Source organism: Schistocerca serialis, chromosome 3, assembly GCF_023864345.2.
Source record: "Schistocerca serialis cubense isolate TAMUIC-IGC-003099 chromosome 3, iqSchSeri2.2, whole genome shotgun sequence".
In the NCBI taxonomy this organism is placed as follows: Eukaryota; Metazoa; Arthropoda; class Insecta; order Orthoptera; family Acrididae; genus Schistocerca; species Schistocerca serialis.
The window spans coordinates 614,331,795-614,359,052 of record NC_064640.1 but is presented as its reverse complement, the minus strand read 5'-3'; the positions used below and the strand labels follow the sequence as shown (position 1 = coordinate 614,359,052).

The following is a 27,258-nucleotide window of genomic DNA, read 5'->3' as shown; positions in this document are numbered from 1 at the left end:
CATGGGCTTAGCACCAAAACAACTAATAACTGTAGTTTGCACTGAATAAGTGCACTTGAAGTGGACATGTTTGTTCTGTACAACCGGCAGCAAGTCACGATACAATTTGCAGCTGACCTTACACTGTGTGAGAGGTTTAGCATCGGAGGTAACTGTCACTCCTTTCTGTTAACTGGCAGCCAAGTGCGCCATCTAGCAGACTTATGGCAAATCTTAACTCCCAGTAAGATGGGCTTAAGGTAAAGTTGTTCAAAATGCAGGCTATTTCTGTTGTTGATGTTATATTTAAAATGCTGATAACATTTTCAAATAATGCTTGATTATTCACAATATACACGCTGTTGCTAGTAGGCTTAGTTTTTAAAACATTTGTCTACAGGAATTTGTTGATAGAGACCTAGTATAATCCATTTTCCAACTTTTCATCACCAAAGTCAGAAATTAGAGCAAAGAATGCTGTGTTTGCCAGCAGTGTTACCTGTCCTCGCTGACTGTGCCAGCAGTGTCACCTGCCCTCGCCTTGTGTGCCAGCAGTGTCGTTGCCTGCCCTCGCTGAGTGTGCCAGCAGTGTCGTTGCCTGCCCTCGCCGAGTGTACCAGCAGTGTTACCTGTCCTCGCTGACTGTACCAGCAGTGTCGCGTGCCCTCACCGAGTGTGCCAGCAATGTCGTCGCCTGCCCTCGCTGAGTGTGCCAGCAGTGTCGTCGCCTGCCCTTGCCGAGTGTACCAGCAGTGTCGCCTGCCCTCACCGAGTGTGCCAGCAGTGTCGTCGCCTGCCCTCGCTGAGTGTGCCAGCAGTGTCGTCGCCTGCCATCGCCGAGTGTACCAGCAGTGTAACCTGTCCTCGCTGACTGTGCCAGCAGTGTCGCCTGCCCTCGCCAAGTGTGCCAGCAGTGTCGTCGCCTGCCCTCGCCGAGTGTACCAGCAGTGTTACCTGTCCTCGCTGAGTGTGCCAGCAGTGTCGTCGTCTGCCCTCGCCGAGTGTACCAGCAGTGTTACCTGTCCTCGCTGACTGTGCCAGCAGTGTCGCCTGCCCTCACCGAGTGTGCCAGTAGTGTCGTCGCCTGCCCTCGCTGAGTGTGCCAGCAGTGTCGTCGCCTGCCCTCGCTGAGTGTGCCAGCAGTGTCGTCGCCTGCCCTCGCCGAGTGTACCAGCAGTGTAACCTGTCCTCGCTGACTCAGCCAGCAGTGTCGCCTGCCCTCGCCGAGTGTGCCAGCAGTGTCGTCGCCTGCCCTCGCCGAGTGTACCAGCAGTGTTACCTGTCCTCGCTGATTGTGCCAGCAGTGTCGTCGCCTGCCCTCGCCGAGTGTACCAGCAGTGTTACCTGTCCTCGCTGATTGTGCCAGCAGTGTCGTCGCCTGCCCTCGCCGAGTGTACCAGCAGTGTTACCTGTCCTCGCTGACTGTGCCAGCAGTGTCGCCTGCCCTCACCGAGTGTGCCAGTAGTGTCGTCGCCTGCCCTCGCTGAGTGTGCCAGCAGTGTCGTCGCCTGCCCTCGCCGAGTGTACCAGCAGTGTAACCTGTCCTCGCTGACTCAGCCAGCAGTGTCGCCTGCCCTCGCCGAGTGTGCCAGCAGTGTCGTCGCCTGCCCTCGCCGAGTGTACCAGCAGTGTTACCTGTCCTCGCTGATTGTGCCAGCAGTGTCGTCGCCTGCCCTCGCTGAGTGTACCAGCAGTGTTACCTGTCCTCGCTGATTGTGCCAGCAGTGTCGTCGTCTGCCCTCGCCGAGTGTACCAGCAGTGTTACCTGTCCTCGCTGACTGTGCCAGCAGTGTCGCCTGCCCTCACCGAGTGTGCCAGTAGTGTCGTCGCCTGCCCTCGCTGAGTGTGCCAGCAGTGTCGTCGCCTGCCCTCGCTGAGTGTGCCAGCAGTGTCGTCGCCTGCCCTTGCCGAGTGTACCAGCAGTGTAACCTGTCCTCGCTGACTCAGCCAGCAGTGTCGCCTGCCCTCGCCGAGTGTGCCAGCAGTGTCGTCGCCTGCCCTCGCCGAGTGTACCAGCAGTGTTACCTGTCCTCGCTGACTGTGCCAGCAGTGTCGCCTGCCCTCATTGAGTGTGCCAGCAATGTCGTCGCCTGCCCTCGCTGAGTGTGCCAGCAGTGTCGTCGCCTGCCCTTGCCGAGTGTACCAGCAGTGTTACCTATCCTCGCTGACTGTGCCAGCAGTGTCGCCTGCCCTCATCGAGTGTGCCAGCAATGTCGTCACCTGCCCTCGCTGAGTGTGCCAGCAGTGTCGTCGCCTGCCCTCGCTGAGTGTACCAGCAGTGTAACCTGTCCTCGCTGACTCAGCCAGCAGTGTCGCCTGCCCTCGCCGAGTGTGCCAGCAGTGTCGTCGCCTGCCCTCGCCGAGTGTACCAGCAGTGTTACCTGTCCTCGCTGATTGTGCCAGCAGTGTCGTCGCCTGCCCTTGCCGAGTGTACCAGCAGTGTCGCCTGCCCTCACCGAGTGTGCCAGCAGTGTCGTCGCCTGCCCTCGCTGAGTGTGCCAGCAGTGTCGTCACCTGCCATCGCCGAGTGTACCAGCAGTGTAACCTGTCCTCGCTGACTGTGCCAGCAGTGTCGCCTGCCCTCGCCGAGTGTGCCAGCAGTGTCGTCGCCTGCCCTCGCCGAGTGTACCAGCAGTGTTACCTGTCCTCGCTGACTGTGCCAGCAGTGTCGCCTGCCCTCACCGAGTGTGCCAGTAGTGTCGTCGCCTGCCCTCGCTGAGTGTGCCAGCAGTGTCGTCGCCTGCCCTCGCTGAGTGTGCCAGCAGTGTCGTCGCCTGCCCTCGCCGAGTGTACCAGCAGTGTAACCTGTCCTCCCTGACTCAGCCAGCAGTGTCGCCTGCCCTCGCCGAGTGTGCCAGCAGTGTCGTCGCCTGCCCTCGCCGAGTGTACCAGCAGTGTTACCTGTCCTCGCTGATTGTGCCAGCAGTGTCGTCGCCTGCCATCGCCGAGTGTACCAGCAGTGTAACCTGTCCTCGCTGACTGTGCCAGCAGTGTCGCCTGCCCTCGCCGAGTGTGCCAGCAGTGTCGTCGCCTGCCCTCGCCGAGTGTACCAGCAGTGTTACCTGTCCTCGCTGACTGTGCCAGCAGTGTCGCCTGCCCTCACCGAGTGTGCCAGCAGTGTCGTCGCCTGCCCTCGCTGAGTGTGCCAGCAGTGTCGTCGCCTGCCCTCGCCGAGTGTACCAGCAGTGTAACCTGTCCTCGCTGACTCAGCCAGCAGTGTCGCCTGCCCTCGCCGAGTGTGCCAGCAGTGTCGTCGCCTGCCCTCGCCGAGTGTACCAGCAGTGTTACCTGTCCTCGCTGACTGTGCCAGCAGTGTCGCCTGCCCTCATCGAGTGTGCCAGCAGTGTCGTCGCCTGCCCTCGCTGAGTGTGCCAGCAGTGTCGTCGCCTGCCCTCGCCGAGTGTACCAGCAGTGTTACCTGTCCTCGCTGACTCAGCCAGCAGTGTCGCCTGCCCTCGCCGAGTGTGCCAGCAGTGTCGTCGCCTGCCCTCGCCGAGTGTACCAGCAGTGTTACCTGTCCTCGCTGACTGTGCCAGCAGTGTCGCCTGCCCTCATCGAGTGTGCCATCAGTGTCGCCCGCCCCTGCTGAGTGTGCGAGCACTGTCGCCCACCCACATAGAGGGCAGCAACAGTGTTGCATGCGCGAGTACTGTCACCCGTGGAGTGCATACCAACACTGTCACCTGTACTGCATGCTACAACTTGTCTACTGGGCCCAGTGCACCAAAACTGTGTGCTAAAAATGTCATCTGCGCCGAGTGTGCCAATGCAGTCACCCACGCCAATGCAGTCACCCGTGCCAAGTGCTCTACCGCAGTCGCTTGCACCGCACTCGCCAGCACAGTCACCCGCTCCAAGCATGCCTACTGAGTTGCCCCCGCTGAGCATGCCAACAGAGTCACCCGTGCCAAGTGCTCCACCACAGTCGCTTGCACTACACTCGCCAGCACAGTCACCTGCTCCAAGCATGCCTCCTGAGTTGCCCCTGCTGAGCATGCCAACGGAGTCACCCGTGCCAAGTGCTCCACCGCAGTTGCATGCACCGCACTCGCCAGCACAGTCGCTGGCTCCAAGCATGCCTACTGAGTTGCCCCCACTGAGCATGCCAACGGAGTCACCCGTGCCAAGTGCTCCACCGCAGTCGCATGCACCGCACTCGCCAGCACAGTCGCCGGCTCCAAGCATGCCTACTGAGTTGCCCCCGCTGAGCATGCCAACGGAGTCACACGTGTCAAGTGCTCCACCACAGTCGCTTGCACCGCACTCGCCAGCACAGTCGCCCGCTCCAAGCATGCCTACTAAGTTGCCCCCACTGAGCATGCCAACGGAGTCACCCATGCCAAGTGCTCTACCACAGTCGCTTGCACCACACTCGCCAGCACAGTCACCCACTCCAAGCATGCCTACTGAGTTGCCCCTGCTGAGCGTGCAAACGGAGTCACCCATGCCAAGTGCTCCACCGCAGTCACTTGCACTGCACTCGCTAGCACAGTCGCCCGCTCCAAGCATGCCTACTGAGTTGTCCCCACTGAGCATGCAAACGGAGTCGCCCGTGCCGAGCATGCCAACAGAGTTGCCTGTGCCGACCATGCCAACAGAGTCGCCAGCGCCGAGTGTGCCGACGGAGTTGCCTGCACTGAGCATGCCAATAGAGCTGTCCACACCGAGCACGCTAACAGAGTCGCCCCCACCGAGCATGCGAACAGAGTCGCCCGCGCCAAGCATGCCAACAGAGTCGCCAGCGCCGAGCATGCCGACGGAGTTGCCCGCACCGAGCATGCCAATAGAGCTGTCCACACCGAGCACGCTAACAGAGTCGCCCCCACCAAGCATGCCAACAGATTCGCCCGCGCCAACCATGCCAACAGAGTTGCCAGCGCCGAGCATGCCGACGGAGTTGCCCGCACCGAGCATGCCAATAGAGTTGTCCACACCGAGCACGCCAACAGAGTCATCCGCACCGAGCACGCCAACGCATTCACCCGTGCCGAGCACACTGATGCTGTCATCCTTGTCAATGTTATCACCCTTGCCAAGTGTGACAAAGCTTTCTCCAGTGCCATCGCTGTCTCCAGTGCCGTCGCTGTCTCCAGAGCCATCGGTGTATCCAGAACCGTCGCTGTCTCCAGTGCCGTCGCTGTCTGCAGAGCCATCGCTGTCTCCAGAGCCGTCGCTGTCTCCAGTGCCGTCGCTGTCTACAGAGCCATCACTGTCTCCAGAGCCGTCGCTGTCTCCAGTGCCGTCACTGTCTCCAGAGCCATCGCTGTCTCCGGAGCCATCACTGTCTCCAGTGCCGTCACTGTCTTCAGAGCCATCGCTGTCTCCAGAGCCGTCACTGTCTCCAGTGCCAAGGCTGTCGCCTGCACCGTCACTTCCGTTCATGCTGAGCGCACCATCATTGTCGCCCACGCTGAGGGCCCTGCCACTGTCGCCCTCAGTGAGTGCGTCACCTCAGTCATCCACTTTAAGTGCACCGACACTGTCACCCATGGTGAGCCCACCGACCCTGTCACCTGCACTGAGCATGCCAAGACTGTCGCCCATGATGAGTGTGTCAATGCTGTCACATTCACCGAGCATGCCATCACTGTCACCCGTGCTGAGTGCACCAGCACTGTCACCCGCACTGGGACTGTCTCCCCTGCCATGTGCGCCAATGAAGTCACCTGCATTGTCCGCTAGCACTGTTGCCTGCACCGAGTACGCCAAGTGTGACAATGGTGTCACCCATGCCAATACTGTCACCCATGTGTCTCCAGTGCCAAGGCTGTTGCCTGCACCATCACTTCCGCTCATGCTGAGCGCACCGTCATTGTCGCCCATGCTGAGGGCCCTGCCACTGTCGCCCTCAGTGAGTGCATCACCTCAGTCATCCACTTTAAGTGCACCGACACTGTCACCCATGGTGAGCGCACCGACACTGTCACCTGCACTGAGCATGCCAAGACTGTCACCCGTGATGAGTGTGTCAATGCTGTCACATTCACCGAGCATGCCATCACTGTCACCCGTGCTGAGTGCACCAGCACTGTCACCCGCACTGGGACTGTCTCCCCTGCCGTGTGCGCCAATGAAGTCACCTGCATTGTCCGCTAACACTGTTGCCTGCACTGAGCACGCCAAGTGTGACAATGGTGTCACCCATGCCAATACTGTCACCCATACCGACGCTGTCGCATGTGCCGAGCGTGACAGTGCTGTCGCCTGTGCAGAGTGGGTCAACGCAATCGCCCGCAGTAGGCATATCAATGCTGTCGGCCGTGCTAAGCGTGCCGACACTGTTGTCCGCACCAAGCGCACCAAAACTGTCGCTCGCACTAAGCGCACCAACACTGTCATCCGCTCTGAGCCCGCCAGCACAGTTGCCCACGCAGAGAGCACCTGCACTGTCACTCGCGCCGAGCGTGACAGCACTGTCACTCGGGCCAAGTGCACCAACACTGTCGCCCGTGCCAGGTGGGTCAACTCTGTTGTCCGTGCTAGTTGTGTCAACAGTGTTGCCAGCGCCAAGCACACCAACAGTGTCACCCGTGCTGAGTGGATGAACATTGCCCACAGATTGTTGAATTGCAGAATGTACTACCTTCTGCTGGTCCTCCTCTGCCTTCTTGTTCTCCTTCTTTTTCTTTTCTGCAGTGGACAGTTCTGATGCTTTGTTGACCAGCATACAAACAGCATGTGGGAAGATTCCCAAGAAATGTAACCAGCCACACTTTGACTTCATGCCACAGCATTTGGATGCTGTAAGTAGTCAGGATGAGTGCTTCAGCTCATACTGAGTCCACAAAGCCACATCGTGTACAGCTCTTTATTTAAATCTAATTGTTTGTATTGGCATGCACGTAATATGTGACATTAAATTCATTTCAGTTGCATTTGCCCTTCTTGGTGCTGTGATTCTGACAGATATATGGGTATCTATCTTCAGATGTGAAGGCTGTAAATTATTAATTAGTATTTTCTGTTCTGAATTGTCCATGGAAGTATAAGATTTGGTGCTTGTTATGAACGATCTCACAGATGATTAATCATTGTACTTGTAAATGGTGTAGGATGGAGAAAACCAGTGTGTAACATGGTCGATTAGAAGTTTGATCCAAATAAGATTAATTAATTGAAATAGTTTGTTGCAGAACTTTCTGGATTTAATTGATTACCAAATTCACTTTTGTTTTTGTGTGTTTTCATTCATGCACACAGAGGGTGGTCAGAATCAGTATGAAAAGCTGGTAAGGTTGTTACAAGGTAGGTTGTTCCGAGAAGTAATTGTTAAAGTAAAAGTTCTATACCTTGTACTGTGTCTGAGTCAATTAGCATTGAAGTTTGGGAATCAGGCTGTTGCATGCATAAATTCAAGTGGCTCTCCAGTTACAATTGTATCAGTTGTCCTCGTAGTGCGGATGATTGCTTATGAGACTACCGTTCCATGTCCAATTTTTGTTTCACTCTCTTGTTCACTTTTAGGAAACCAAACAAAGAACACATTTGGTGACACCATCTGTGGCAGGCTGCACTGCATTTATAATGGCCTGATTGGCTAACTTCAGTGCTATTTAACTCAGAAATGGCACAGTTTTTCTTAATTATTATTTCCCAGCACAACCTACACCCCGTCTCTAATGACCTCGTTGTCGACGGGACGTTAAACACTAACCACCACCACCACCAACCTACACTGCAACATTTACAAGTTTTTCAGACTCTTTTTGACCAGCCTGTATAATGATTTTGTTTCATACATATATTCTTTGCATTATTTTTTTAAGAAAATCTTTAGTGTCATGATATTTACTAAACTTCATTATAAAAGAATTTTCCTGCATATTGTTACGAGTTGTCTGATAATCAGTAGTTTTAATTAAATATTTTCCATCAATAATGTTGATGTTTCATTTATCAATCATAGTTGTATGTACTTGATTACTTGTCAGTTTGTGTTTGTTCATGTGTGGCATCCAACAATGATTTTATTACCAGAGGTCAAGATATTTTTGTTCAATCTTTTCACCTCCACTTAACCTCTCATGTTGCTTGTGATTTTATGTTTGCATTCATTTTTCTGTGGTAATTTGTGCTATCATGACGTATTTTAATATACTCTTCTTCAGAGTGAACTAACGGAAAAGTCTGACCTCATGTTAAAACCTTGTTAAAATTTTTATTTATTAATTTATTTCATTTAGTTGCAGGGAAACTTTGTGTTGCCCAGGTATTTACTTACAGCTGTGTGTTTGTACCTTGAATTCTCTCATCAGTGAAGCTACACTTTTTTGTCATTATGTTACAGTGTTTTGCAAGGCAAAGCACTAGATTGGTAATTATTTTATACATAACATGTCAACATTTATGCCTTGCTCCTGCTGCTCTGGACTCAGATCATGTAAGATTTTAAATGTCAAACAGACATTCCTGCACTGAAAGTTGTTTTCAATCCAACACTGAGTTTGCAGTCTGCTTTGCCGATATGAGCTCTCAAAAACAATTACACTGGTGTCCCTAAGGTAACTAAATATTGTGATCATAAATTATGGGTCATGATAAATTATCCTTCATATCACCCAAACAAAACATTATCATCAAATATGGAAAGACCAACTAAAAACTACATAAAAAGTAAAAATGTCAATCTCTATAGGATCTTCTTGTCCTCAAGAAAAAATTAAACTTTTGAGTTAACAGTTAAATTACAAAATTAATCAGGGTCATTTCTCGTCAAGCCTTTTATTTCAACCACTAATTAAGAGATTACTGATTATGCTGCCTTTGCACATTGAAAACACTATAGCTCTTTAAAATTTTCTCTGTGAGCAGGCCAGACATCAAAATATTCTCAAGATCACATGTTTCTGATAAACATGCAGAAATCAAATTTGCCATTTCCTTTAACAAATTAACAATGACAAATACTACAAACAAAATATACTAATTTCAATATTATTACAAAAATTTAAGTCTAACACCTGGATAAAGCCAATTAAGTTTAAAAATATTTTTTCCTTAAGAAACTAGGTACCTTAGGAAACAATTAACATAACAATAATTGTGATACATTAACTGTAAATTTATTGTAAATCTACCTAAGTTGAGAAAGTAAATAAATACTAAAATTTTGATAAACTGTGAAACAAGAGGAACAATAAACCAAATCCACTTTAATAAATTTAACCTAATATTTCATAACCCACCTCCATTACAATTAAACTATAATGTGCATATACTCAGACAAAAAATTGAATAAAATTATTTCTGTTAAATAATATCCTGATTTGCACTGAAAAATTTTCAGTTCTTACAACATACACGCTTAATCTAGCATGACATAAAAAATAACTATCCATAGAAAAAAAACATATGTAAGTTAAATAAGGAAAAATTACCCAGATAGCTAAAGAAGTTATTAAAGCAAAACAGGAGAAAAATAATAAAGCAAATAATTTGACATAACTGGAATCTGCAAAATGCCACAGCAGATATAATTGCATCACAATAATGTTGAGGAATACCAACAAGACCTACCTCATTAGGATCTTTTTGAATTCTAACATAACCTAAAATCTTTTCATTGTAATAAAGTTAAAAAAGGCTACACTAATTAAAACACAAATAACTAGAAGATGATAATTCAAAATAAATATGAATAAATCATAAAGTATGAATGTGACCTGTAGATGATAAACTTTCTTGTCATTTGTTTCAGTGGTTTGCAAGGCAGAGTACTAGATCAGTTATTATTTTATGCATAGTATTCTTTCTAAATATGTAGGAAATGCACACAATAAGTACTAGAGGTGTAAAATCTCAATATTCATGCCTTGAACCTATTGAAAGAAAAACTGTAAAATATTTTGAGACACTATTCCAAACATGTACATTTTGTGCATCATTATCATGCAATTAGGCCAACATGTGACAGTATTATATATTGTGGAGTGACCTCAACTAGGCCAGAGTTAGAGGTACACTGTCCTAATAGCCATATATTTTGACAAATGTTCCACATAAAAATTAGAATTTTTAAACTTACAATAGAAAACCTGAAAGTTTACTAGTGACTGCAATGTAAAAAAGAATGTACAGAACATTTTTGTGATTTGTCAGTAATAATTTTCTCTGCCAGCGATCTGCAAAATGCCACAGCTGAAGTACATTTGTTGTACTAAATGCAATCTGAAGTGACTGTACTTTTTGCACAGTGTGAATTTAAACTGTGGCTGTAAGTGTTACAAGATTTTTATGTCATGGCCAAGAATTCCAGAAGACAGAGTGCTTTGCCCAAACTGGAAGAAAATTGTCAAGTATTAAAAGTTAACATTTTCCTTTCCCATTTTTACATATGTTGATGAATCTACCACAACATATTTCTGCACAGAACATAGACTTCTGAACACATGGTCAAATTTTTATGGCTGATTCTTAAAGCAAACCGTATCAAATAGTTAAAAATATACCACCAGACTTATCATAGAGCATGAATGTATGCAGCAGGGTTCTGAAGTTTTTTCTGAATATAATCAGGATTTTTTTTGTGAGGTCTAGATAAAACACACATAGGCATACAAATCAGAATACAGTGTAAGAATGCACTGCACTTTCCCTTATTGATAATTCTGCTTGCTTTTCAACCTCCTTAGTAGGATTTTCCCTTCTTCCCCATCAATAAAATGCCTAACTGTAGGTAAACAAATGAGTAAGTCATCTTCACCATTAATTCAGCTTCTAATGTAGCCATTGACAAACAGTTTCTCTCAGCTTGCCAAGTGTTCATCAAGAGGCTGAAAATTCTTTCTGGAGCAGCATTGAAATGAAGTACAGAAAATACAAAACAGACAGCTTCGTACAGGTTTTCACAGTTTTCATAATGATGAAAGAATTTCATCCACTTCTCAGACTTCAGCTCAGAAAAGTTCTCCCCTTCTTCTTTGAGAAAGGTGTTTAATTGCACATGTCATTAGAACATCAAATCCTCGTCTATATGAGGTTCAGATCGAGAAATCGCTTCTCTGACTTCTGAAAGTGAACACTGTGTCCCTGTTAATGAAAATGGTTTGAAACCTTTGTAAACACTCTCTTCAAAGTTAAATCATTTGACAAGACAGTGAGTACTATGCTGCAAGTAATCAGCCACTTCTCTTTTGAATGTTTTGACATGATCATCATTTGTAGACTTCAAGATGACTGAGGGTGTGACAGAGCCAAAATGATCTTCCTTTCTTTGTTTCAGAGAAGTTACAAAGTGGGTCATAGTCAGATTTGTCTGTCATAAGTGCGTCATCAGATTGAAGCTTTGCATTTAATGGTGCAAAATAACCATCAATGTTCATTGTAAAGCCCTGATATGCCAAAAATAATGTGAGGCCTGAGTTTCTCCTGGTGTATACAATGTTCAAATAACTTATGAAAATGCAGCCTTGTGACATCAACAACAACTGATGATATTTCAACAGGAGCACACCCTACCATTTTCAAGGCAAAACTTCAGCAAGTAAGTGCTATGTAAGGGAATTTAAAACCTCTGTTCTCAGAGAAACTCTGGAAAGATAACACTCACACACACTGTAAACACTAGTGGCATTACAAACCAAAGATGTCAGATTGTAAGAAAATGAAACACTTGCAGCCATCCTTAGGATGTCATTTGTTGTGTAGCTGCCAGTTTTGGCATTTTAATGCACCATCTTCAGGCCTTAGTTGATGCTGAAGGGTTTATACAGTTGATGGTTGGAGAGGTGACATTACAGTTGTAGGTAGTCTGCATAAACCAGTTACACTGGCCACTGATGCATCATATATATGGATCATGATAACCCCTTCAGCATCGACTAAGGCCTGAAGATGGCACATTGAAGTGCCGAAACTGGTAGCTACACAATAAATGGCACCTTATGGACAGCTGTATGTGTTTCATTTTCTTACAATAGCGAACGGCCGTAGTTCTCCAGACCTACACCCACAAGGATGGACATACAAGAAGATGACTGACGTCAGAAGTTATCGATAGTAAAATTAATTATGAACAGATGAGGTAGCATAAACTCTGTCTCTCTGTTTTTTGACAAGGGAGAGAGGAGGATTTCATGCAGAATTCAAACAAAACTACCATCACTATTTATAAGGTTATTTGCCAATTTAATTTCAACAGTTTCCTTAATAACAATATCCCAATAGTTGGACATGCAAGCAAGAATCTCCATGTCATTATATACCATGGGATGGCCAGTGCCAAGACAAGATGTGCCAAGACAAGATTCTACAATGACAGATTTCCTCGGCTGTTGTACACATGTGTGCTGCTTATGCTCAGTGCACCGGTCCTCCACAGTCCTGATAATGTGACTAATGTATGACACGCCACAACTGCAAGGAATATGGTAGACACTTGCCCTATGCAAACTGAAATCATCCTTTTGGAATCAAAAGGGACGCTGATCTTAGATGGTGGTTGAAAAACATACTTCACATATTTCCCCAAAATGTGACAAATAATGTTTGACATGCCTCATATCTGTGCAGGACTGGTGTACTGAGCATAAACATCACACCTGCTTACAACTGCTGAGGAAATGTGTCATTGCAGAACCTTATCTTGGCACAGGCTATCCCATGGAATATAACAAAATGGGGATTCTGGCATGCACATCCAACTACTGGGATATTGTTATTAAGGAAGCTGTTGAAATTAAATTGGCAAATAACTTTTTAATTAGAGATGGTGGTTTTGTTTAAATTCTGCATGAAGTCCTCCACTCTCCCTTGTCAAAAAACAGAGGGACAGAGTTTATGTTACCACATCTGTTTGTTATTGGGCGTGAGTCGTCTCTGGTTTGTGATGATGCTAGTTTTCACGCACACACGCACACACACACACACACACACACACACACACACACACACACACACACACACACACACAGAGAGAGAGAGAGAGAGAGAGAGAGAGAGAGTGACAGAGAGAGCCTGTCTCCCCAGATTTGCACTGAGAACTGGGATTTTAAATTCCTTTGCACAGCACTTACTTGCTGCAGTTTTGCCTTGAAAATGACAGAGTGTGTGCCTGTCGAAATATCAGCAGCTGTCGGTGACGTCACCCTGCATGGCAAAAATAATTCATCTTCAAGGAAATCTCTGAGTATCTTTAGTATGTACTCTTCCGAGAGGAAGTAAGATTTGATTGATTTAACGTTTATCATTATTCACTGTAGGGCCAGAGCGAGAGAGCCAGCTATGCTATGTGGTTTAAAATCTCCTACCATTCAATGTCCATCCAAGCAAAAAAGTCCTTTAGTTCACCAAATCCTTTAGTAGAATAGTGGAATCCATTATATATCTTAATAAGTACTTAATAAGTAATTGCTGCTTGGTTTTTGATGTTATTCAAGGGAGGACAGTTACATACCTCTGCAGTTGAGTTTGGATTTACTTTGCATAGCTTGACTTGTATACTTTTATTCTTTCCAAAATTAGCGGCTGCATTATCAGCAAAAAAACTGCTGGCATTCTTCAGTGGTTAAGATGCTTTGGTAAGCTCACTTTTTATTTCTGCTGCAACTGAGTCAGACATACAGGCATGTACTTCACAAGAAAAGTAACATACCACAAGTGCAAAGATTTTACTGTGTTATTTGTTGGATGCATCCAAAGAAACAGAATAATAAACAGAATTGTCCAACTGCTTAATTGTTTGCTCTATTGAATATGGATCCAGTACTGTCAAAAGCATTTTCATTGCTTCTGTTTCCACTTTTATATTTTTTCAGATATTTTTCAGTTTAGAAACAAATGTGGGAGAAAACTGTCGCAACAGCCCCAGAAATTGAGTGCAACACAAAGGATGCTTCTGCAGCTATTACTTTTTCTTTTTCTGTGTTTCTGGTTACCATGGGAGGTAAAAAGAGAACTTACCTTCATTTGCATTTTCAAGGCTGACTGTTGAATAGAAATTCTGTGTGTTGCAGTGTTTGCATGTTTTTACGTCATTTTCCCCTCCATGAGAAACACAGAAATATGAGGAGCACACAGTACAGTGAACATTACAATAATCTTTACCTTTTCAAAACCATGAGTAAACTTTTCACCCTGCACTAGGGAACTTAGTTTTCAATTTTTGTTTCTTTTTCAGCACTGACACTTTGCTGTCTAATGTCGAATCCGTATTTGTAAAAATGGTTCACACAGGAAACTACACAACACTACTTAGTTGTTTTTGCAGAGAATCACTAAGAACTATTATGATCATTTTCTGACTTGCTACTCAAAAATGTTGGCTGTTGAGTCAATTTTGCAAATGTAGCTCTCCGACTAAACCTAAAAGCATAATTTTAAGTTCCGGTAACTTTTACAAGATTGCATCTCAGTTTTAATCCTATGCTGAACAATTTAAAGTGGAGACCATAATATATGGATTATTGTCCATTTTTGTGTGATTGTGATTTTTTCCTTTCCTGACAAGGTTTAATCAAGAGTTTGACTGGAAACTGGAAATTCGGAATAATCCTGCGTAATCCAATATACCTGACAGCCTTTATATGCAGGGGGATGTATGTATGTATATTGAACGATTCATTCTGTACCTTATAGCCCTTGCAGGACATTGGTCTGGTGCACATTTATTTTTCAAAATTAGTCTGATGTGCTTTGTCTACATAAGATTCAGGAAAACCAGTGATCACTTTAGTTTCAATAATTTCTTTTTCAAATACTTTTCTCTGTAAATATTTTATTTTCCTAGACACAGACTTGCGTGATATCTTAAAGTGTGTTATCAGACCTGGAGAAGGTGGAGTATCTCTTGGACTTTTATTGTTCACTGCATCTAGAGCCCAGTCATACAGGACAACATCAGTAACACTAAATGATTTTTGTCTGTCTGTAGAAAAAAATGTCACGTATCTCAAATTTAGCATTGCAGCTTTGTTTTTCTCGGAACACTGTTTGCATTTACACGGCCCAAAATGAAATCGTTTTGACAAATACTGACATGTGAACATTTGTCTCCTTTGTTTAACCAATATGCAGTCATTTTTTTTTCCAACTGATAGGATATCATTAGTTTCTAACTTTTCTTTTGGATATAATTGATTGTTAGATTTAGCATATCAGTTGAAGTTCCTTCAGGAATATAATTCTCTTGTGTTGCTTTTTCATTGAAAGATTTGCACTAAGTAAGTTAAACTGTTTTCTCACTTGTTTATTAATTATTTAAAATGTCACCTAAAAGTTCAACCATTGTTTCATAGTTCAGATAATCTTTGCATGTGTTTTCTGTTGACTGCTTTAGTTAGTAATTGTTGTAGCCCTCTGCAGTATGCAGCTAAACATTTTCTGAGTTCTCCATCACCTGCACAGGGAGATTCAAAATACAAAATATTTTTAAGCTTTATCTTTTGTGGGGAATGATATATTACAGCAATTAAAAGAAAATTGCAAAAAGTGTTAGCTCCTGTTTATAACTCAGCCTTGAATAATTTTCTTTTTAATTGCCCAGTAAGACTGCAGAATATTTTCATTCATGTTCATCATGCTATCTGCGGTATTAGCTGCCTAATATCATCTAAAGCTATCATCTGCATCTACCCATTTCGTACTTTTACTTACTCCACAAGGAGTGGGGGTCGGAATTATCCCCAACCTCCTTGTGCTGGTCCTTTCTGGTATGAATTGGCAGTTAAAAATTTGGCATGCTGCTTTTTACATTATGTTAATTGCAAGAGACAAAAAAGTAGAACATGTTTGAATTTGGCACATCAGACAGTTACCTTGTTTGATTAGTGTTATTGTAGAAATTCTCCCCTTTTTACTTTTTTTCTCCTGAGTACTTATCAAGTTGTTGTTTTCTACTTACATGTCTCCAGGTCAACACTTCTATTTAGTGAGCAATGATCTTGCCTCATATACATAAATGTTTCCATATTATTCACACAAAATTTCCTAGAACGATTTTCTCCTATCAGCCATGTAGTCCTTTTGCAGAGCAAAAGAACGTTGTTCAAGTACCATTTAATATTAATTATTAATTTGAAGTAAAGTCTCTGGTTGTGAGTATCATGGCATCAGCTGTGTTAGTTATAGATATACTACGTATTAGTGAATTGTGAAAATTTGTGCCTGACTGGGACTCAAACCAGGATTTCCCACTTATCGCAAGCGGTCGCCTTAACCATGTCATCTATCATGTAGATGTATATAATGTGACGTGGAATTTTGGGCCAGTCTGGGAGGTGTGCATGGATAGTGGAAATGGTTAGGGCTACCACTCACTCTAAGTGGGAAATCTGGATGCAAGCCATGGTGCCACACAAATTTTCACCTGTCATTGATAGATAGTATATCCACACCTAACACAGCTGGTACCAAGATATATGTTGTCAGCGAATTTATTTAGAATTAATTTTGGATGGCTGCCAATTGTCATTAATGTCTGATCATCCAGACATGCAAGTATATGTTAGTTATACTTTAAAGCAGAAGGTTTTGGCAACACACTATAAAAAAGAAAAGTACCAAACTTAAGTATCAAGAAAGATCAAAAGGAAACTAATGAAAACAACAGGAAGTCATTCTTTTTATGAAAGCCTTAAATAGCATATGGAAGACAAATGTGACAGGTAATAAATCCATACTTATACTGCTCTGGGCTTGCAGCTACAGGGTGACCCAAAAGTCTTTTAACATTTCAAAATTCACTTCACAGAATAATATCGGTAGTGAGGTAAGCCAGCCGCAGTTCTAGGTGCTTCAGTCTGGAACTGAGTGACCGCTATGGTCGCAGGTTCGAATCCTGCTTCAGGCATGGATGTGTGTGATGTCCTTAGGTTACTTAGGTTGAAGTAGTTCTAAGTTCTAGGGGACTGATGACCTCAGATGTTAAGTCCCATAGTGCTCAGAGCCATTTGAACCATTTATCAGTGAGGTAAAAATTAAGATACACATAGTTGAAATGACGTGAAGTTTTACTGAAGCAAAACAAAAAAAAAATTACCCAAAATAACCAACAGACAGTGCTTCATGTGGTACAAAAGCAATAATTAGAGTAATTATTCATGTTTAGCAAAGATGATGTTCTTTATAACAAATGTTCACCATGTTGGCTGTCGGTCATCAACAGTACTGAAGTCAAGGGACAATGTTGTGAATAGCACTGTACAGCATATCGGTAGGTATAGTGAGAGATTTCAGTTGGATATTGCCTTTTAGCATCCCTAATGAAGTTGTATGTTTGCAGTAGACTTGTGATCTCAGGTAACCCCACAACTAGTAATTACACTGATTGAGGTCTCGAGAACTTGGTAGCTAAGCATGATGGATGTAGCGGCTCAGCACGCAATCCTCACCAAATGATGTGTGCAAGAGGTCTTTCACATGTGTAGCAATATTGGGTGGAGCACCATCCTGCATAAAAGTTGTGCCTTCCAGCAGGTGTTTTATCAGCCAGGCTAGGGTGTTCTGACTTCCTCTCCAACTAAAGCTCATATTATACACAATTCTCTTGCAGAATCACTGATGCGTTGTTGTCCAGCACTATCTGTTATCCAGTTTTTGCAATCTTTTTTGGTTCCAATGAAACCCACATAATTTCAGGCATGTGTGTCAATTTCTGCCTCTCTACCTAGATTATTCTATGAATTAATGCATTTGCAAATGTTGACGGACTTTTGGGTTACCCTATAAATTGAATGTGGGGTTGGAGCCTGATGAATTTACAACAAAACATTGTTCATAATTTTTGCAGATGCTTGCTATATGACAAAAGAGATTCTGGTGTTAAATGTTAACATTTTGATTCATTAAGGGCAAATCTATTCAACAGAATAACAAACAACCTAGACAAACTGACAGACTTTAGCATGAAAGGTGGCTTAAATATTCTTCCTAAAGGAAGATTTTCAAGTGAGTTGTCAAATTAAAATCAGCATACTTATTGTCCTGCTTTGTAAGTATAATTGTCAAATGCATTATTTTTTATATTACAACAGTTGTATTACATGGATTCCAGTGAGAATGGTCTCTGGGATATGGCAAGAAGTTGAGGATGTACATTTCATTTAAGTGCAATACAGTGAAATGATTTTACATTACAGTATTGCAGTGCTATTTCTAATTATACAGTAACCTAAAACATTGAATTTAAATTCTGCCTTTGAAGGTACCAATGGGGTAGGAGGACTTTCATGATAAAAAGTTCTTTAATACAATCATGAACTCTACTACAATGTCTAAATGACATTTAATGTGCTCTGGTAGGTTGCTGAATACATGTGTACACATTGCACACATGTATATGGTTCCTTTCTGTGCTAATGATAAAACTTTTTGACTTCTTTGTAGAGATTGTTTTTGGTCCTAGTGTTATGTTCACTGCATTTCACTGCTTTTTGTGACTAGAGAGATGTGGCTAATGACAGAGGAGATTAACATTTTAGAGGCGAGTGACATAGCTCCTATGTTCCACAGATTTACTCCAAAAAGATGAGCAACGCAGGACCCACACGGCCCATTTCTTACATTTGTAAATGTATCCCATTTGTTTTATGTCTCTTGTCTGTATAAGGATAGTCTATGATGCTTGTAATACCATGGAAAAAATACAGTTGGCAGCTCCTGTCACTCGTACTGGTGGGAAAGGAATGTTACTTACTTTGGAGCATTCCGATTCATCTCGTTACCAAGTGGAACACCTCACTAGGTCACACACAGAGTACAGGGTCTTGATTGTTGTCTATGTTGTCGGTTTCACACTTTGTATTTGTCTTCAAGATGGTTTTATTTAATGATGTGAGAGAGTTTTTGTTGAATGATAGTGACTCAGAGCTTGATGAACAAATTTCTTGTTTCGAAAGCAGTGATGGTAAGCTATTGATTTGTCGCATTTTTTCAATAAGTGTATTGTACACCTGAAAGCTAATTTGTATGATTTATGCTGTAGAAGAAGAAGAAGAAGGTATTTCTAATGATGAAGTGTCAGGGAGACCTCAAGATAAAACTGCTGCTGCTGATAATATATCAGACACACCTCTCTCTGAACCTGTCAGTCTGCTTCTTTCAGATGGTCAGTGGGCAGATGATGGCATTACTGCTTCACAGCTTCTAGTTCTTAGAAAATTGCATGGAATTCAAATTTAGATTGACCAGAACTCTTCTATGTTTGTTTGTTAACCTACTTTTCGGATGAACTGTTGAAGTCGCAAAAACGAGAGACAAACAGGTATGCTAGAACAATTACTGAAAACCTAAATGCTACAGGCAACCTGAAGCAGCTCTCAGTTTGGCATATGTGGAGTACTGTGACACTCAGTATAAGTTTTTGGTGTGGTTTTACATGTGTGCCTTGTTAAAAAATGGAAATTGACCAACCATTCTTCTACAAATTCTGTTCTGCAGACTTCCTTTGTAGGAAAGTATTTATCAAGAGATTGTTTTCAGCCAATTCTGTGAATTTTATGTCTCATAGATAATGGAACTTTAATTTTTAAAAATCGAGAACATTTTACTTGTAAATAGATTCTTTGGAAGACAGCTCCCTAAATTAATTCCAGCTTTGCAAAAGTAATAATGGCCTCAGATGAGATGTGAAGTTAGTGCAGAAAGAAGCAAGGCAAGATGGGGAAAAGTGGGAAGGAAAGATGTTGTTGTTGTTCTGGTCTTCAGTCGAGAGACTGGTTTGACGCAGCTCTCCATGCTACTCTACCCTGTGCAAACTTCTTCATCTCCCAGTACCTACTGCAACCTACATCCTTCTGAATCTGCTTAGTGTATTCACCTCTTGGTCTACCTCTATGATTTTTACCCTCCACGCTATCCTCCAATGCTAAATTGGTGATCCCTTGATGCCTCAGAACATGTCCTACCAACTGACCCCTTCTTCTAGTCGAGGTGTGCCACAAATTTCTCTTCTCCCTAATTCTATTCAATACCTCCTCATTATTTATGTGATAAATCCATCTAATCTTTGGCATTCTTCTGTAGCATCACATTTCGAAAGCTTCTATTCTCTTCTTGTCCTAACTATGTATCGTCCACGTTTCTCTTCCATACATGGCCACACACCATACAAATACTTTCAGAAACGACTTCCTGACACTTAAATCTATACTCAATGTTAACAAATTTCTCTTCTTCAGAAACACTTTCCTTGCCATTGCCAGTCTACATTTTATATCCTCTCTACTTCGGCCATCATCAGTTATTTTGCTCCCCAAATAGCAAAACTCATTTAGTACTTTAAGCACCACATTTCCTAATCTAATTCTTTCAGCATCACCCAATTTAATTCGACTACATTCCATTATCCTTGCTTTGCTTTTGTTGATGTTCATCTTATATCCTCCTTTCAAGACACTGTCCATTCTGTTCAGCTGCTCGTCCAGGTCCTTTCCTGTCTCTGACAGAATTACAATGTCATCAGCAAACCTCAAAGTTTTTATTTCTTCTCCATGGATTTTAATTCGTACTCCAAATTTTTCTTTTGTTTCCTTTACTGCTTGCTCAATACACAGATTGAATAACATCGGGGATAGGATACAATCCTGTCTCACTCCCTTCACAACCACTGCTTCCCTTTCATGCCCCACTCTTATAACTGCCATCTGGTTTCTGTACAAATTGTAAATAGCCTTCCGCTCCCTGTATTTTACCCCTGCCACCTTCATAATTTGAAAGAGAGTGTTCGAGTAAACATTGTCAAAAGCTTTCTCTAAGTCTACAAATACTAGAAACATAGGTTTGCCTTTCCTTAATCTATTTTCTAAGATAAGTCGTAGGGTCAGTATTGCCTCACTTGTTCCAACATTTCTACAGAATCTAATCTGATCTTCCCTGGGGTCAGCTTCTAACAGTTTTTCCATTCATCTGTAAAGAATTCATGTTAGTGTTTTGCAGCTGTGGCTTATTAAACTGATAGTTTAGTAATTTTCACATCTGTCAACACCTGCTTTCTTTGGGATTGGAATTATTATATTCTTCTTCAAGTCTGAGGGTATTTTGCCTGTCTCATACGTCTTGCTCACAGATGGTAGAGTTTTGTCTGGGCTGGCTCTCCCAAGGCTGTCAGTAGTTGTAATGGAATGTTGTCTACTCCTGGGGCCTTGTTTTGCTATGGTTGCAGGTTTGAATCCTGCCTCAGGCATGGATGAGTGTGATGTCCTTAGGTTAGTTAGGTCCAAGTAGTTCTAAGTTCTAAGGGACTGATTACTGCAGCAGTTAAGTCCCATAGTGCTGAGAGCCATTTGAGCCTTGTTTCGGCTTAGGTCTTTCAGTGCTGTGTCAAACTCTTCACACAGTATCGTATCTCCCATTTCATCCTCATCTACATCCTCTGCCATTTCCATAACATTTTCCTCAAGTACATCACCCTTGTACAGACCCTCTATATACTCCTTCCACCTTTCTGCTTTCTCTTCTTTGCTTAGAACTGGGTTTCCATCTGAGCTCTTGATATTCATACAAGCGGTTCTCTTTTCTCCAAATGCCTCTTTAATTTTCCTGTAGGCAGTATCTATCATACCCCTAGTAATATATGACTCTACATCCTTACGTTTGTCCTCTAGCCATCCTTGCTTAGCCATTTTGCACTTCCTGTCAATCTCATTTTTGAGACATTAGTATTCCTTTTTACCTGCTTCATTTACTGCATTTTTATATTTTGTCCTTTCATCAACTAAATTCAATATATCTTCTGTTACCCAAGGATTTCTACTAGCCCTCGTCTTTTTACCTACTTGATCCTCTGCTGCCTTCACTATTTCATTATTTCATCCCTCAAAGCTATCCATTCTTCTTCTACTATGTCTCTTTCCCCCATTCCTGTCAGTCGTTCCCTGATGTTCGCCCTGAAACTCTCTACAACCTCTGGTTCTCTCAGTTTATCCAGATCCCATCTCCTTAAATTCCCACCTTTTTGCAGTTTCTTCAGTTTTAATCTACAGTTCATAACCAATAGATTGTGGTCAGAGTCCACATCTGCCCCTGGAAATGTCTTACAATTTAAAACCTGGTCTGTAAACCTCTGTCTTACCATTATATAATCTATCTGAAACCTTCGAGTATCTCCAGGCCTCTTCGATGTACACAACCTTCTTTCATGCTTCTTGAACCAAGTGTTAGCTATGATTAAGTTATGCTGTGTGTAAAATTCTACCAGGCAGCTTCCTCTTTCATTTCTTACCCCCATTCCATATTCACCTACTTCATTTCCTTCTCTTCCTTTTCCTAATACCAAATTCCAATCATCCATGATTATTAAACTTTCATCTCCCTTCACTATGTGAATAATTTCTTTTATTTCATCACACATTTCATCAATTTCTTCTTCATCTGCTGAGCTAGTTGGCATATAAACTTGTACTACTGTGGTGGGTGTGGGCTTTGTGTCTATCTTGGCCACAATAATGGGTTCACTATGCTGGCTGTAGCAGCTTACCCGCACTCCTATTTTTTTATTCATTATTACACCTACTCCTGCATTGCCCCTGTTTGATTTTGTATTTATAACCCTGTATTCACCTTACCAGAAGTCTTGTTCCTCCTGCCACTGAACTTCACTAATTCCCACTATATCTAACTTTAACCTATCCATTTCCCTTTTCAAATTTTCTAATCTACCTGCCACTTTCTCCTGATAACGATGTCCTCCTGAGTAGTTCCCGCCCGAAGATCCGAATGGGGGACTATTTTACCTCCGGAATATTTTACCCAAAATGGTGCCATCATCATTTAACCATACAGTAAAGCTGCATGCCCTCGGGAAAAATTACGGCTGTAGTTTCCCCTTGCTTTCAGCCTTTCCCCCTGCTTTCAGCCGTTCGCAGTACCACCACAGAAAGGCCGTTTTGGTTAGTGTTACAAGGCCAAATCAGTCAATCATCCAGACTGCCCCTGCCACTGCAACTACTGAAAAGGCTGCTGCCCCTCTTCAGGAACCACATGTTTGTCTGGCCTCTCAACAGATACCCCTCTGTTGTGGTTGCACCTATGGTACGGCTATCTTTATTGCTGAGGCATGCGAGCCTCCCCACCAATGGCAAGGTCCATGGTTCATGGGGGGAAAGGAAAGATACAAGGTACTATTGTGAAGAGTGTTTGTTTTCCAGAATGCTTTGAAATTTTTCACACCAAAGCAAATGTAAATAAGTAGTTTTCAATAAAGAAAACCACATTTTTAAACAGTTTTAGTACCACCAAATTTTATTCTTACCCCATCCAGAAAATTAAAGAAAAACATTGTTGTGAAAAGAATGCATTTTTATTTCAATATAAAAAAATTGTTACTGATATAAGCAGCATTTCATAGAAGAAAAGTCTGTTTTTGAAGTGCAATAAATTGCTCTAAGTTCTGTACAGTAGAACCAGCTACACAACATTCAGAAAAAAACTGCGAAAATGCGCATTATCAACCTGTTAAATGACACACTAGTTACTCAGTCATCAAAGTGTCAATGAATATGTGTATGTAAAGTAGTTGTTAAATTGCCTAGTTTTTGAAAATGTCTCTGTAAGATGTTCGTGAATTAACACCAGATATAATTCTCATAAAATACTTCTGTGTTCAGAAAATACTATCCCTGTTATTTGATATCTCGAGAAAATGATTCCATAACACATTAACTACTGGAAATATACAGAATAAGCTGGTTTCTTCATTTACAAATTACCTATAGCAGTAATCGCGCATGCCGCTTACATAACTGAACCAAAAACTACAACTAAACTCCTCCTGAACGCCGCGGTGGCCTAGCGGTTCTAGGCGCTCAGTCCGGAACCGCGCGATTGCTACGGTCGCAGGCTCGAATCCTGCCTTGGGCATAGATATGTGTGGTGTCCTTAGTTTAGTTAGGTTTAAGTAGTTCTAAGTTCTAGGGGACTGATGACCACAGATGTTAAGTCCCATAGTTCTCAGAGCCATATGAACCTCCCGAACAGGCCCAACAGTACCAACCAGCTGCTGCATCATCCTCAGCCCTTAGGCATCACTGGATGTGGATATGGAGGGGCATGTGGTCAACACACTGCTCTCCCAGCTGTACAGTAGTTTCCGAGACCAGAAAATAACTGAACCAAAGTACTCCATTAATTATAAATAGTTGGTTTTTTCAATTGAGGTTGCAATCTGTCTGTACTCCCAAAACGTTTAACACTTTCTACTTCTTACTGAGAAAGGTGGTGCAGTGGTTACCACACTGGACTCATGTTCGAGGGGATAACAGTTCAAATCCCTGCCTGATCATCCAGATTTATGTTTCCTGAGACTTCCTTAAATTGCCCAGGCAAATGTTGAAATGCTACATTTGAAAAGGGCATGAACAATTTCCTTCCCCATCCTTTCATATTCCAAGCTTGTGCTCTGCCTCTAATGACTTTTTGTTGATGGCATGTTAAACTCTAATCTTTCTTTTTTCTTTTTCCTTTCTACTACTTGCAATTTCCTTGTTTGAGAACTTATTTTTATAGCTTGTGAAGTTCGGAACTGTATGTATTGTGTCTTCTCAAATTTTTATGATAATCCATTTAGCTTATCCATTTGTAGATGATTTTGAATACTTCATTAACTGGCTTTTCAGTTAGAAGACTGCTACAACTTTTTTTCATATACTTGTATCACCTGCAAAAACAAAAGTTAAACCATCACTTCAGAGTTATCAACATACTTATAACAGAACCAAAGAGAATGTAAACAGAATGAAAGTCCTGCAGCAAGAACAAAACAGTAAATAACATCTTACAATAAACTCCATTGTCATTCAACAGACCAAGAGAAATTATTATACCTCCCATGTGTGTTATAGCCATGTGATAATGTATTACACAACTTGTTATTGGGGCTGTCAGATACTTATGGAGCCCACGTGAAGATAAAAAACTATCTACAGATACCTTCAGGTATTTGCACAACGAAAATATACCTATTGACAGAATCCTGAACTGCCACAACATGCGAATTCATAGATGATTCCAAGTAGACTGTATCAATCTTAATGAGCAATGGTATAAAACTCAGCTAGTACAAATGCTGTAAGTGATAATTTTTCACTTATTGGACAACTTAGAACTGTAGACTACTTTCAGAGATTTTTGTGCTGGGAATGAAGACATTTGGACAAGTAAAAAAAGATTTCTAGTCCTCTAGAAATCCCATTTGAAGAGAAAAGTCTGATAACTGTTACTAATACATTTGCTGTCCAGTATTGTTAGATTGTATCCTGATCTTAGAAAGTAGAATTTGCAGTATCTCAAAAGAGAAACTGTGATAAAATAAATGGCATATCATTCCATATCCTAAATGATAAGAATCATTTTGCAAATAAATAGTGATGCAGTCACCAAACACATTGTTTGTTTACATCTAATTGAGTTACTTTGGAATTGCTTTGTGTGAAAGACACAACCATCAAACTTATGAAATAAAAAGCCAACACATATTCATTCATGTAAACATCACTTCCAATACTTCACTGTGTGTTGAAAATAGCTGTAAATTTAATGATAGGCTTTGAAACAACTAAATGGGAAATTGTACCATGTGCTGCATGAACCCCATGTTGACAGGTGACTGATTAAACATGTGAGATTATGTTTGAGATTTACAGGCAGATTTTTTAAATTAGGAATGTGATGGAGTATCATTGATAGTCACTTATTACAAAACAACTTTATGTTGTGTCTGTTGCAAACAACTCTTATAACTATTACTTATTTTTACACTTAAACAATCTTTAGATAGCCCTACTGTGGTTTTTAATCTAGCCTGAAACCTAAAAGTTGTGAATTTTCAAAATGGCAACCATATAAGGTGTAGAATGTCACCTGAAATACTAGACATCACAACTAATGGATGAATTTTATTTGTCTAAGCTGACTATCTTGATACACACACATTGTGAACACACCATACCAGTAGATTATGAAAAATGCATTGTAATAAGGAAACTGCACTATTATGAATCAGTGCTTAATGTTGAAAGTCAAAAACTTCAAATCGTATAGTTCCTATGTGTAGGGCAATTGAACTGGTTGATGATAAATCACAGTTGTTAAGAGAAACAAACAGTATTATTTACCCTTCCTTTATATGAAATAATCGCGTACATGACTCAAAGATGGTCCTAATAATTGAACGGACTGTCGGTAAATAAATAAATACATACATATTACAGGAACTATCAGTGGTCTTGAGATGTCATTCTGTAAGTACATAAAGAGTTGGTTTGAACTGTATTTTGTTGAAATCCTTCCATATACCATTCCAGTCACTGTAATAATCCACAGGAATATTTCAAAAATTGCAGTGATGATCCTCAAGAAAATCATAAGACTTAAACTGTCCGAAACCGACAGGATGTCTGTTAGTCCTTGCTCTACAACAGCGCAGACTCTCAAGTGTATACTTATGCAGAAGTAGGAGAAAAGCTGGGTGACCGACAAATAGCTATGATGGATGGTTCACAATACCTGGGCTTATATATTGATAGCAAATTCAACTGGTCAACTCACACCCTTGATCTGTGCAAAAGACTGAATTCTGCAACTGATGTGTTATGCATTGTTTGCTCTAATAGAAATATGGAAGCCATTAAATCTGCTTATTATGGTTTTTTCCATGCTGTTACGGCATATTGATTCAATTTTTGTGGAAATCAGCCACTAGATAGAAATGTGCTGTATGCACAGAATACAGCCATAAGAATTATGGATGGAGTCCACCCTAGAGCCACACACAGAAATCTTTTTAAGGCACTTGAAATCCTCCCATCCACTTCACAATGTATATTCTCCCTAATTTTTTTCATAGGAGAAAATAGCTCCATTTAAAAACCTAATAGTGTGTATCATGGTCATGATACTAGAAGAAAAGAAGACATCCAGTATGAAACCTGAGCATGATAAAGAAGGACTGTAAGAGTTTTTAATGTCCCGCCTTCACAAATTAAGTATTTAGTAGATAATGAGGTCTTGATAAAAGCCACTTAAGCTCCTATTGCAAGGGTAATTTCACGCAACAGTAGAGTTTCTGAACTGTAATGTACAGCAGCCATGTACCTGTAACTCTCAGATACATTCCCAGATCCTTATTTTTGATCCTGTCTATTTATTATTGGAAACATATTTACTTTCCTGTAATAAATTTTCTGTAGTATTTATTTGTCTGCAGAATTTATTTATAATCTAACCTGCAGATACTGTAATATGAAACTCTTTAGTACTATTTATATAAACCCATAGCTTGTGGCCACAATGAACTTTTAAAACTGACACATTTCATGTGCTGTAACATAGTCACAACATGGATCAACA

General features: G+C 42.2%; 2 protein-coding genes across 2 annotated transcripts; one reads left to right on the top strand and one right to left on the bottom strand.

Annotated features, from left to right (window-relative positions):
- The first annotated feature begins 663 nt into the window (after positions 1–663).
- On the top strand, positions 664–3,345 carry LOC126471051 (uncharacterized). Its single transcript, XM_050099119.1, has 7 exons — positions 664–982; positions 1,089–1,318; positions 1,414–1,663; positions 1,835–2,064; positions 2,283–2,519; positions 2,677–2,940; positions 3,067–3,345. The coding sequence occupies exons 1-7, from the start codon at positions 664–666 to the stop codon at positions 3,343–3,345; spliced, it is 1,809 nt and encodes a 602-aa protein (XP_049955076.1).
- Positions 3,346–3,489: 144 nt separating this feature from the next.
- On the bottom strand, positions 3,490–5,361 carry LOC126471050 (uncharacterized PE-PGRS family protein PE_PGRS54-like). The gene has a single exon (XM_050099118.1). It carries the CDS (start codon positions 5,359–5,361, stop codon positions 3,490–3,492), a length of 1,872 nt encoding a protein of 623 aa, XP_049955075.1.
- Between the last annotated feature and the right edge of the window lie 21,897 nt (positions 5,362–27,258).